This window comes from Coregonus clupeaformis, unplaced genomic scaffold (genome assembly GCF_020615455.1).
Source record: "Coregonus clupeaformis isolate EN_2021a unplaced genomic scaffold, ASM2061545v1 scaf4680, whole genome shotgun sequence".
Taxonomy (NCBI): Eukaryota; Metazoa; Chordata; class Actinopteri; order Salmoniformes; family Salmonidae; genus Coregonus; species Coregonus clupeaformis.
Window position 1 is genome coordinate 1 of NW_025538134.1, and position 12,214 is coordinate 12,214.

Sequence of the window (12,214 nt, forward strand, 5' to 3'; positions counted from 1 at the left end):
AACGCTTACTGTCACAGTTTACTAAGCCAGAAACCCAGAAGCAGACCAGGACAAGGTACTTTGAGACAAAGGTGAGTGTTTATTTAATTGACTAGTGAGGGAGCTGAATAATCCAGGGAACAGAGCGGGTGGGATGGGTTGTTGAGGGTGCAGTGGTAGGTCAGAAACGGCTCGCAGGAACAGGCAGAGGTTGGGAGAAGGTTCGGTGAGAGACTGCAGACAGAACAAAACGGAGGTGAGAACACAGCAAATCAACAAGGTGCAAAACAACAAAACTAACCTAGAACTCAAAGGCTGATACGTGACAAACATACTGTTATGGAACCATCGGAGGAACTGGATTAGGCAGATCCTAAGAAGGGGATGATAGGACCAGGTGTGCAGATTGCTGATGGGATGAAGGCGCGGAAAAAAGAGCCCCGAGCGCCCGAACCCCCGGGAAACTGGAGATTACTGAACAAAACACTAGTATCAGACAGGACCCGACCAGACTGCCGGGATCGTACAACCCCCCGAGAAGGGACTCCCGGAGCGCCAGGATGGAGGAGAAGTCACGATGAGGTAGCATTAGGGACCTGTCGGAATAACCCTCTAGGACCATACCCCCCCCAGTCCACCGAGATATGGAAACCCCGGCCCCGCCGCCTGGAATCATGATGCGAGGACGCACCGTGTAGGCAGGACCACCTCCGATATGAGGAGGAGGAGGAGGAGGCGGAGGAGGCAACAGAGGACTGAGGAAGAAGGGCTTGAGGCAGGAGACATGAAAGGGGGAGGACTCGGAGCCCCGGTAGTTTGAGATCGAACTGCCACTGGAGACACCTTCTCCACCACAAACGGACCAAGAACTCCGGTAAAACTAGACTACCAGTAAGGAAGATCCCGTGGGGACAACCAAACCTATCTCCGACGGTATAGGTGGGAGCGATCCGCGACGATTGAGATACGTCGAAACTCTAAGGAGTGTTTCGAAGGAGGTGGGAACGACTAATATGGTGAACAGAAGGCACTGAGAGCTCCTTTCTCCTGGTCCATCAATCTCTCCCGGAGATGACGTACCCGAGAAAGGATGTGTGTGGGGTGAAACCGCATCTCGGCCTTCACGAACAGGCGATTCTCCAACAACCTGCAGAACCCGCCGGACATGCTGGACGTGGTCGGAATTGAGAAGAAGAATGTATCAGGTAAACAAACAAAAGAGACAATATGTCCAGGAGAAACTGGAATACTGGGGATGGTATAAGCATCACTGAGACCAAGTGACCATGGTGTATTGAAACCCGACAACCACTCGCCCCCGATCCGACTACGGATACGCAGCGATTAGTTGGTGAATAGTAGCACCCTGTAAAGGAAGGAGAACCTCATCAAGGGCAGGGGAACTTGTTTGAGTGATGGCATTCAACCCCCCGATAATCAATAACGGGAAGAGAGCCATCCTTACCCACAAAGAAGAATCCTGCCCCCAGGGGTGATGACGAGGGACGAACGAGAAGCCAGGGACTCCTTGATGTAGGTTCCAACGCCTCACGCTCAGCGGGAGATATGATAACCTTCCCTTGGGGTAGACAGCTCCCGGGAACAGGTTGATGGCACAATCATAGGTGGTGGGGAGGGAGTGACAGAGCCTTTGTTATGGAAACTTCCCCAAATCGGATATGTTGGGAACCAGGGACAAATCTGGGGGTTTAGCCTCAATCACCTGACTGGGAACGAATGGGGGAGGAGTTTGAGACAGTTAGCATGACAATCAGGCTCAACCGACTGCCCGTCACCCAATCGAACGGGATGTGTCTTCAGCCAGGGGTATAAGGACAGAGGAACATGGAAGAGGCAGAATGAAGAATGAAATATCTCAGAATGATTCCCGACAACCCATCTTAACCGGTCAGTCCTCATGGATACGCGGAGACTACCCTCAGAGTGGTGCTAAGGCTTCCGCAATTGCTCCTTGGAAAGCCCCCAGCTGTTCCACCAACTCGGCATCAAGAAAGCTTCCATCGCACCTGAATCGAGTAAAAGCGTAATTAAGTTTGATTCCTGTTCGCAAGGGTAGCCGAAACGGGTTGAAGAGGTATGAGAGGTTGAAACTGGCTCGCCAAAAGTCTCCAACTTTAGCGAGCCGGGCAGTTTGACGACCGGGAACAAGTGGAGATGTAATGTCCGAGCGACCACAGTAGAGGCAGCAGTTGGTCTTAGCCCTATGTTGACGTCCTCCTTGGTTAACCCGGCCCGCCCAGCATGGGTAGAATCGGGAGAGATAAATCTTTGTGGTGGAGAATGATCGACGGTGGTCACCACCGACCCGACTGGGAACTGAGAAGCGACTCGATTGGAGGACCCATTGCTTCTCCCTCCCCCGCCTCGGACTCGATTATCCACCCGAATAGACAAGGCTACCAAGCTGTCCAGGTCACTAGGCTCGGATAGAGATCAACTCATCCTTGAGCTGCCCCGACAGACCCTGGTAAAAGGCCGCTGCAGAGACCCCGTTCCACCCACTCTCCACAGCCAACGCCTTGAACTCGATCACGAAGTCGGCCACGCCAAGCATTCCTTGGTGAAGAGAAAAGAGGCGCCTAGCCGCGCCCCCCCCCGGAGGAATGGTCAAGAGCCCTCACTGGGGAAGGAGAAGCCATGAGGGATCTGTGCTCCCAAACGGCTGAAGCCACTCCAGCGCCCGACCACGCAGCAACTCAATCACAAAGGCTATCCTAGCCTCCTGTCTGTGGCATAAGAGTAGGGTGTAGACTCGAACACTAATCCACACTGCATAAGGAAGGAACGATCCCAGCTCCATTAGAATGGGAGGAGGGACACAACTAGAAGGGAGGGAGATGGGAAATAGTGGATTCACCACTGCGTGGTTTGAACCTCCGTCAGACCGGTAGAAAGAAGACAACGGATTCTGTAGTAGTAAAAGGATGGCCCAACATCTTGGGTAATGGCAGCAAACAGAGTCAGGTCCGCTGGGTTCATTATTGGCCGGATCGCTCTGTCAATTTACTAAGCCAGAACCCAGAAGCAGACAGGACAAGGTACTTTGAGACAAAGTGAGGTATTTAATGACCCCGAGAGAGGGAATAATCAGGGAACAGAGGGCGTGGATGGGTTGTTGAGGGTGCAGTGGTAGGTCAGAAATTGGCACGGCAGGCCGATGGAAGGTGGGGAAGGTTGGGTGAGAGACTGCAGACAGAACAAAACGGAGGTGAGTAGACAGCAAATCAACAAGGTGCAAAACAACAAAACTAACCTAGAACTCAAAGGCTGATAGCTGACAAACATATGATGTACCCATCCGGCAGGAACTGGATGTTAGGCAGATCCTAAGAAGGAGTGATGATCAGGACCAGGTGTGCAGATTGCTGATGGGATGCAGGTGCGGAAATCAAGAGCGCTCCCGGAGCGCTCCCGAACCCCGGGAAACTGGAGATTACGAACAAAACACTAGTCACCAGACAGGACCCGACTCAGACTGCCGGGATCGTTACACTTACCTTGACTTGGAAAAGTTGCAGTCTTGGATAGCCCTAGCCAGCTAGCTAACGTAAATAGCATTCCTCTCTGTTTGAGTCAGGTTTTATTTATACATTTTGTATTTTACCCTTATTTTACCAAAATAGATAGTAAACAAAAGTGAAATAAAACAATAAATATTAACAGTAAACATTACACTCAGAAGTTCCAAAAGAATAAAGACATTTCAAATGTCATACTATGGCTATAGTTGAAGTCAGAAGTTTACATACACTTAGGTTGGAGTCATTAAAACCACTCCACAAATTTATTGTTAACAAACTATCGTTTTGGCAAGTCAGTTGCATGACACAAGTAATTTTTCCAACATTTGTTTACAGACAGATTATTTCACTTATAATTCACTGTATCACAATTCCAGTGGGTCAGAAGTTTACATACACAAAGTTGACTGTGCCTTTTAAACAGCTTGGAAAATTCCAAAAAATGATATCATGGCTTTAGAAGCTTCTGATAGGCTAATTGACATCATTTGAGTCAATTGGAGGTGTACTGTGGATGTATTTCAAGGCACCTTTCAAACTCAGTGCCTCTTTGCTTGACATCATGGGAAAATCAAAAGATATCAGCCAAGACCTCAGAAAAAACATTGTAGACCTCCACAAGTCTGGTTCATCCTTGGGAGCAATTTCCAAATGCCTGTACAAACAATAGTACGCAAGTATAAACACCATGGGACCACGCAGCTGTCATACCATTCAGGAAGGAGACGCGTTCTGTCTCCTAGAGATGAACGTACTTTGGTGTGAAAAGTGCAAATCAATCCCAGAACAACAGTAAAGGACCTTGTGAAGATGCTGGAGGAAACAGGTACAAAAGTATCTATATCCCCAGTAAAATGAGTCCTATATCGACATAACCTGAAAGGCCGCTCAGCAAGGAAGAAGCCACTGCTCCAAAACCGCCATAAAAAAAGACAGGCTACGGTTTGCAACTGCACATGTGGATAAAGATCATACTTTTGGAGAAATGTCCTCTGGTCTGATGAAACAAAAATAGAACTGTTTGGCCATAATGACCATTGTTATGTTTGAAGGCGGACTTGCAAGCCGAAGAACACCATCCCAACCGTGAAGCACGGGGGTGGCAGCATCATGCTGTGGGGGTGCTTTGCTGCAGGAGGGACTGGTGCACTTCACAAAATAGATGCCATCATGAGGAAGGAAAATTATGTGGATATATTGAAGCAACATCTCAAGACATCAGTCAGGAAGTTAAAGCTTGGTCGCAAATGGGTCTTCCAAATGGACAATGACCCCAAGCATACTTCCAAAGTTGTGGCAAAATGGTTAAGGACAACAAAGTCAAGGTATTGGAGTGGCAATCACAAAGCCCTGACCTCAATCCTATAGATCATTTGTGGGAAGAACTGAAAAAATAATGTGCGAGCAACGAGGCCTACTAGCCTGACCCAGTTACACCAGCTCTGTCAGGAGGAATGGGCCAAAATGCACCCAATTTATTGTGGAAGTTTGTGGAAGGCTATCCAAACGTTTGACTCCAAGTTAAACAATTTAAAGGCAATAAACTTCTGACCCACTGGGAATGTGATGAAAGAAATAAAAGCTGAAATTAATCATTCTCTCTACTATTATTGTGACATTTCACATTCTTTAAATAAAGTAGTGATCCTAACCTGACCTAAGACAGGGAATTTTTACTAGATTAAAATGTCAGGAATTGTGAAAAACTGAGTTTAATTGTATTTGGTTAAGGTGTATGTAAACTTCCGACTCAACTGTATATACAGTGTTATAACAATGTGCAAATAGTTAAAGTACAAATGGGAAAATAAATCAACATAAATATGGGTTGTATTTACAATGATGTTTGTTCTTCACTGGTTGTTTTTCTTCGGCAACAGGTCACAAATCTTGCTGCTGTGATGGCACACTGTGGTTTTTCACCAGTAGATAAGGGAGTTTATCAAAATTGGGTTTGTTTTTCGAATTCTTTGTGAATCTCTGTAATCTGAGGGAAATATGTGTCTCTAATATGGTCATACATTTGGCAGAAGGTTAGGAAGTGCAGCTCAGTTTCCACCTCATTTTGTGGGCAGTGTGCACATAGCTGTCTTCTCTTGAGAGCCGGGTCTGCCTACGGCGGCCTTTCTCTCTCTCTCTCTCTCTCTCTCTCTCTCTCTCTCTCTCTCCCTCTCTCTCTCTCTCTCTCTCTCTCTCTCTCTCTCTCTCGCCTCTCTCATACTGCAAGAAATGTCGCTCAACCCTAACCCTAGCCTCAAACACAACCATAACACGACAGCCTCTGACGACTTACCGTTGACTTGAGCTTTCACCCAACCATTTACAATGTTCTGCGCCTCAGAACAATATAAAGGTAGGGACACTGGCCCCGCTGATCAGTATAGGCTACCTCAAGTGTGAACCAGGGACAGCTAGATGACATGCTGGCTCAGGAAATGAAGTCTCAATGGGGACACTCCTGCCCGGACCCCAGGGCCTGCAGTCAAATGTAAGATGTTCCCTTTTAGGCGTATTTTTAGTATCATGAGATCAGTGGAAGTTTCTAGACAGTGTGGTCTCCTGTTCTGTTAGTTGTGAAGGAAATGTATGTTTGTTTTTGTTTTGACTCCCTCACCCCTCACCTCCCCTCCATTCCCCACCCTCTCCCTCCTCCTTCCTCCAACCTTCCCCTCTCCCCAGTTGTTCATCTTCTCGCGGTCTGAGGTGTCTCCAGGAGAGTTTGAGTGCTGGGCTCACTTCGCTGAGCCGTGGGGGCTCAAGGCCTACATCACCTGGATGACTCTAGCAGTGTTCTTACTGCCAGCACTAATCATCACCGTCTGCCAGGTACTGTCTACTACTGAAACAGACACACACACACATGCACGCACGCACACACACACACACACAGCCAGCCTTAATGATCACTGTCTGCCGGGTATGACAACAAGGACACAACACAGTGTGACCACAGAACAAAAATATAATATAATAGAAATGTATCCTTTTTCTACATTGACAGTCACAGCGTTAACCGCGGTGCAATGCCCTTGGAGGGTGCCTGGGATCAGAGACCAGCTGCCCTCCGTTTACCAGTTCAGTTCCCATTTCATTATCCTTAAAGCTCAGGTCAAAAGTAGTGCGCTATATAGGGAATAGGGTGCAATTTGGGATTCACTCCGTATCTCTAACTTATAGGCTACCTGCCACCCCCGAGAACATACAATACACAGAATTCAAAAACTGAAGCATGTCAAGCATTAATGATTTTGCATTAATGAAATTTGCTGTGTTTTGATGGAGCGGTATTTGTCAGGTACTGTTGAATAAGCTGCAGGGCGTCAGTTCTATCAGATCAGGGACAGGCCGGATGGCTGGTGGGGTAGGTGGGGTGGCTGTACTGGCTGGTGTTGTGTAGCGTCCGTGGGGGATAGAGACATTCTGGGCTGCCTCCCTCTGGTCCAGTCAGACTCGAGAGAGATCTAGCTGCTCTATTTAAGGAAAGATATTTCCAGGGTCCGGCTATTTTCTGTTTCCCTGGCCTAATTAATACAGCCCACTGTTGACCCACTGCTGGGTGGCTGGCCTGTCAGAACACCACCCACTGTGAGAGACCCAGCGAGGAACCAGAAGAACAGCCAAATGAACTTGATCCAAGCCAAAGATTAGGGACATTGAATTAATTTGTGTTTCATATTAAGTGTAGAACTGGGTTCAAATACTATTTGAAAGTGTGTGATTTATCCTGCTTGGAGTTCCCCCGATTGGCGAGTTTGCAGTTTTGGGACTATTCTATTGGTTCCATTGTGCCAGGCAAGCTCAGTCAAGCACAGCTTAAGAGTCTGAAATGATTTGAAGTTGTGTTTGAACCCAGATCTGATCAAGTGACATCCTTGCTAACATGGTTTGGCAAGACATTATTCTAAGACCCAGTTTCTCATGACCTGCTGGGGTCATGTGCTTTTTCAGGAAACAGAATCTAGGACTTTTAATTGAGTTAGAAAGGGCTATAAGTCTGTGTTTGGATAAGTCTGTGTTTGGTATTTGTGTTGGGATGATTGGGTTTAGGAATCGGTTCCAAAATACTTCTCTGTGTGCACTCTTTTACTGTCTAGGTACATTTGTTCTATTAGTATCTACAGGTAACTGTCAAAATAAAGGAAACACCAACATTACATTTACCATTTTAGTCATTTAGCAGACGCTCTTATCCAGAGCGACTTACAGTTAGTGAGTGCATACATTATTTTTATTTTTATTTTTCATACTGGCCCCCGTGGGAATCCGAACCCACAACCCTGGTGTTGCAAACGCCATGCTCTACCAACTGAGCTACATCCCTGCCGGCCATTCCCTCCCCTACCCTGGACGACGCTGGGCCAATTGTGCGCCGGTGAAATCTCTTCAGATTACCTCAAGAAATTGACAACTAGAATGCCAAAGGTCTGCAAGGCTGTAATTGCTGCAAATGGAGGATTCTTTGACGAAAGCAAAGTTTAAATCATTATTTCTAACCTTGTCAATGACTACATTTCCTATGCATTTTGCTATATTTCCTATTCAAACTCATTCCATGTATGTTTTCATGGAAAACAAGGACATTTCTAAGTGACCCCAAACTTTTGAACGGTAGTGTATATTCCTGGGTACAGTTGCCCCATTTTTTCTCCCATTGCTTCTGTCATTCAACCCAACCTGAGTGCAACAAAAAGTTCATTTACTTCCTCTCTTGTCTTTCCTTCCCCTCTTCTCACCCCCTTTCTTTGTCTATGTCTCCAATGTGCTGCAGTGAGTCTCAGGCTTCATCCCAAATTGCACCCTATTCCCTATTTCGTGCACCAGTTTAGACCAGGGCACATAGAGTTCTGCTCAAAATTAGGGCCCTAGTCAAAAGGAGTGGACTATGTAGGAGAAAAGGGTGCCATTTAGGATGAACCTGTCTCCAATGTGCTATAGTGAGTCAGTCTCACAGTCTGAATAGCAAACAGACAACAGGCTGAGATTTTCCCAGGGAGGAGAGAGAAGAGAAGCTCCAGGGAAGACTTCAATTGACTTGAGTCATGTTGCATTATGTTAAGCAACTCTCTGTCAGTGTGTAACGCGATGCAAAACTAATAACTATATATTTTTTCAATAGCCCAGTGAAAACAACAATATATTGTTACCATTCCCAGGATGTTTGGCAAGGTTGGGGGTTATGTCCCCCTTGGGAAGCTGGATCATTTTGTCTTTTTAAAACACCTGTAACAGCCATTTTCTGCAATCAAGAACCTATGATACAACTATAGAGATCCTATATATTATTCTATTTGTCACGGTTCAGACAGACGACAAGAGGACCACAATTGCGTCACACCAGAAAGTTTATTAAAACTTAAGGGAAAAGGGAAGTAGGGAGTGAGTGAAGGCTCCAGGGGTTATCCCGTCCAATGTGCTGGGTCTGTGCCCCCCAGTGGCAGCGATGCGTCCGATGACGCGGTGGTTGGTGGTCCAGAAGTCCTGGGGGGAGGAAACACAGACACAACGGGGCGGATGAAACAAGGCAGAAGTACAGTTCAAGGGAAATCCAAATACGTTGTAGCAAGGCAGAAGGCTGGTCAGAGTTACCGGGGTCGAAGAGTAGTCAGGAGTCGTAATGGCAGAAAGCAGGTCTGGTTTTCCTGGGGCAGAAGAGTATCCAAGAATCAGGCAGGTCCGGGGTCACAAAACAAGGGTGAGCCAGAAGCGCGAGCACACAGGTTCCGGGTGTGAGCTTTGCAGACGATCTGACAAAGGAGAGCTGAAAGACAGGACTTTAAATACTGGGAGAGGTAGTGGGTAATGCAGCGCAGCTGGCAGAGTAATTAGAGCCGAGCAGAGCAGGGACAGGTGGAGCTAGTTAGGCTGAGTAGAGAGAGAGAGATGAGCAGAGTGGAAGATAGTGGAAACCCATTAAGGTGGTAACCCGGTGGAGTGAGAGGGCTCATGACACTATTGGTTCTATATGTAATTCTATGGATAGAACTAAAGAATACGGGTAGTAAATTGTTCTCACCTGTACTGTAGTTCGCACCAGGCTACTACATACAGTAGCATGACCTGCATATATTTTACATTTACATTTTAGTCATTTAGCAGACGCTCTTATCCAGAGCGACTTACAGTTAGTGAGTGCATACATTATTTTTCATACTGGCCCCCCTTGGGAATCAAACCCACAACCCTGGCGTTGCAAACGCCATGCTCTACCAACTGAGCAACACCCCTGCCGGCCATTCCCTCCCCTACCCTGGACGACGCTGGGCCAATTGTGCGCCGCCCCATGGGTCTCCCGGTCGCGGCCGGCTACGACAGAGCCTGGATAACATAAAGTGTCTTTAGGGCATTGGTCCACCACGAGCCGCCAGAACAGCTTCAATACACCTTGGCATAGATTCTATAAGTGTCTGGAACTCTATTGGAGGGATGCGACACCATTCTGCCACGCGAAATCCCGTCATTTGGTGTTTTGTTGATGGTAGTGAAAAACGCTGTCTCAAGCGCCGCTCCAGAATCTCCCATAAGTGTTCAATTGGGTTGAGATCTGGTGACTGAGACACACACACACCCTTTAAACCCCCTATGATCCTTTGAGATTCTTCTTTCAAAGTCACTGAGATCTCTTCTTCTAGCCATGGTAGCCAAAATAATGGGCAACTGGGCATTTTTATACATAATGGACCCTACGCATAATGGAATGTTAATTGCTTAATTAACTGAGGAACCACATCTGTGTGGAAGTACCTGCTTTCAATATAATTTGTATTCCTCGTTTACTCAGGTGTTTCCTTTATTTTGGCAGTTACCTGTGTGTTTCTATTAGTTTTATGTATTTTGCTCTTTTAGTATCTAGCTGCATACTTCAGACATATTCAGACTCATTAAGACACATTAATTCATTCATTCATTCGTTTATTCATCTATTTCTTTCTCATTCCAGATCCGGATATTCAGAGAGATTCACAACAACATCTATCTGAAGTCAGAGAGGATGGTGTCAGCAGAGCTAAAGAAGAACAATGCTGTCATCTTCCACTTCCACAGAGTCAAAAAGGAACGACAGAGCGACCAGGGAGTGGGGGAGAGAGGGATGCAGAGGGGGGAGAGGAGCAGGAGTAGGAGGGGGACAGCTTCTAAAGACTATGAACAACAACCCCTCCAGCTCTCTCTGTACCCCTCTCTCACCGCTCTCCCCCCCAGTCTACAGCTGTTGTACCCTCAGAGTGCTATGCCAACCTGTCCCCCTCTCCACAGTACAGCAGCTGTCACAACAACCACACAGCACCAACACAGCAAAGCCCCTTCAACACCCCAGATAACCTAACCCTCCACTCCAGCCCTGGCCTCAGTGACCAAAGGGGCTCCAGTACAGCTGTAGTTCCCCCATCATGTGACACATGCTCACATGGATCCCATGGCCCAGTCACCTCTGGTGGTTGTGGTGGTGGTTCATTGCCTCCTAACAATGGTGGCTGTTACTGTCATGAGTCCTACACATCCTTTGAGCTCCCCTCCTCCCACCGATGTGTCTCCTCTCCACGCCCCTCCCTGGAGTACCCTCCCCCACCCCCCCGGGCCCAAACGCCCCCATCCATCTCCAAGGCCATGTCTAAGACGGTGAGGATGACTCTGGTGATAGTGTTGGTCTACACAGTCTGCTGGTCCCCCTTCTTCATCGTTCAGCTGTGGGCCGCCTGGGACCCCAACCCTCCAGACCAAGGTTAGAGATTGAAGATGCACGCACACAGAAACACACACATACCAAGCACACTAAGCATACTGAGCTCCACTGTATGTCCAAATATTTGGGTCATTGAGGTTAAAAATATGTTATTGTTTTCATATCCACAGTGTTGGGGAGTAGTGAACTATATGTAGTTCAACTAGTAATTTCACTACATTTTGCATTAGTTTGGTGGTAGTTGAACTAAATTCAAATTTAGGTAGTGTTTTCAGTAGTTTAAGGGCAATTCTGCCACTTTTCAACCTCATATTCAGTATCTCCAGCATCATACCAGTATCTACATATGTGAAAACAGCACGTTTCTATGATCCGTGGTTAAAAAGATAAGAAGAAAGTTCCTAAAAAATGGTTCTCTGTGACATCACATGGTAGGATTAAAAGTAAGAAAACCTTGCAACAAGTTTCCAGCCAGTAGGAGGGTATTTTCTTGCTCCACGCATCTCATAGTATTTGAAAATCATTGTTTTTAAAATGTTTTAACTTTTGATGATGTCATCGAGTAGAACTTTTTAACTTTATATATTTTTCTGGAAAATGTAGAAATGCACCATTTCCACATATGTAGACACTGGTATTGTGCTGGATTAATGAAAATGAGGTTGAAAAGTGGTGGAATTGTCCTTTAATTTATTTTAGCCATGTAGTGGTATAGCTAACTACTGGAACTACAAACTATTATTTTTGCAAAAAGAAGAAGTAGGCAATAATTCCCTTTCTTTTTCGGCATCAGACCTGCCTCATTATCACTTGAAACATAGTTTTTGTGTTTAAATCCTACAGTCCCACTGTGACGCTGGCACGTTTTGGACTTCTAACACATTTTTAAACACCTACAGACTTCTGGATTCATCTATTTCTACTGCATCCATTGATACCAACTATTAGTCTGTGTGATTAGCGGAGGCTGAGCTAGAGCGGTGTTTGTGAGACAAGGGCCGGGGTTATTCTGACA

General features: G+C 46.5%; 1 protein-coding gene across 1 annotated transcript; it reads left to right on the forward strand.

The window, feature by feature from the left end:
- The first annotated feature begins 5,967 nt into the window (after positions 1–5,967).
- LOC123490764 lies at positions 5,968–11,243 on the forward strand. Its single transcript, XM_045220638.1, has 4 exons — positions 5,968–6,009; positions 6,201–6,347; positions 10,459–10,593; positions 10,719–11,243. Exons 1-4 carry the CDS (start codon positions 5,968–5,970, stop codon positions 11,241–11,243), a joined length of 849 nt encoding a protein of 282 aa, XP_045076573.1.
- Positions 11,244–12,214: the final 971 nt, after the last annotated feature.

What these genes read in the sequence shown, in the direction of transcription:
- LOC123490764 (XM_045220638.1), top strand. Translation starts at nt 5,968, where the DNA reads ATGGGGACACTCCTGCCCGGACCCCAGGGCCTGCAGTCAAAT. An exon ending in CCCAGGGCCTGCAGTCAAAT is followed by an intron (nt 6,010 to 6,200) that starts GTAAGATGTTCC and finishes CCCTCTCCCCAG; the next exon opens with TTGTTCATCTTCTCGCGGTC. An exon ending in AACGACAGAGCGACCAGGGA is followed by an intron (nt 10,594 to 10,718) that starts GTGGGGGAGAGA and finishes TCTCCCCCCCAG; the next exon opens with TCTACAGCTGTTGTACCCTC.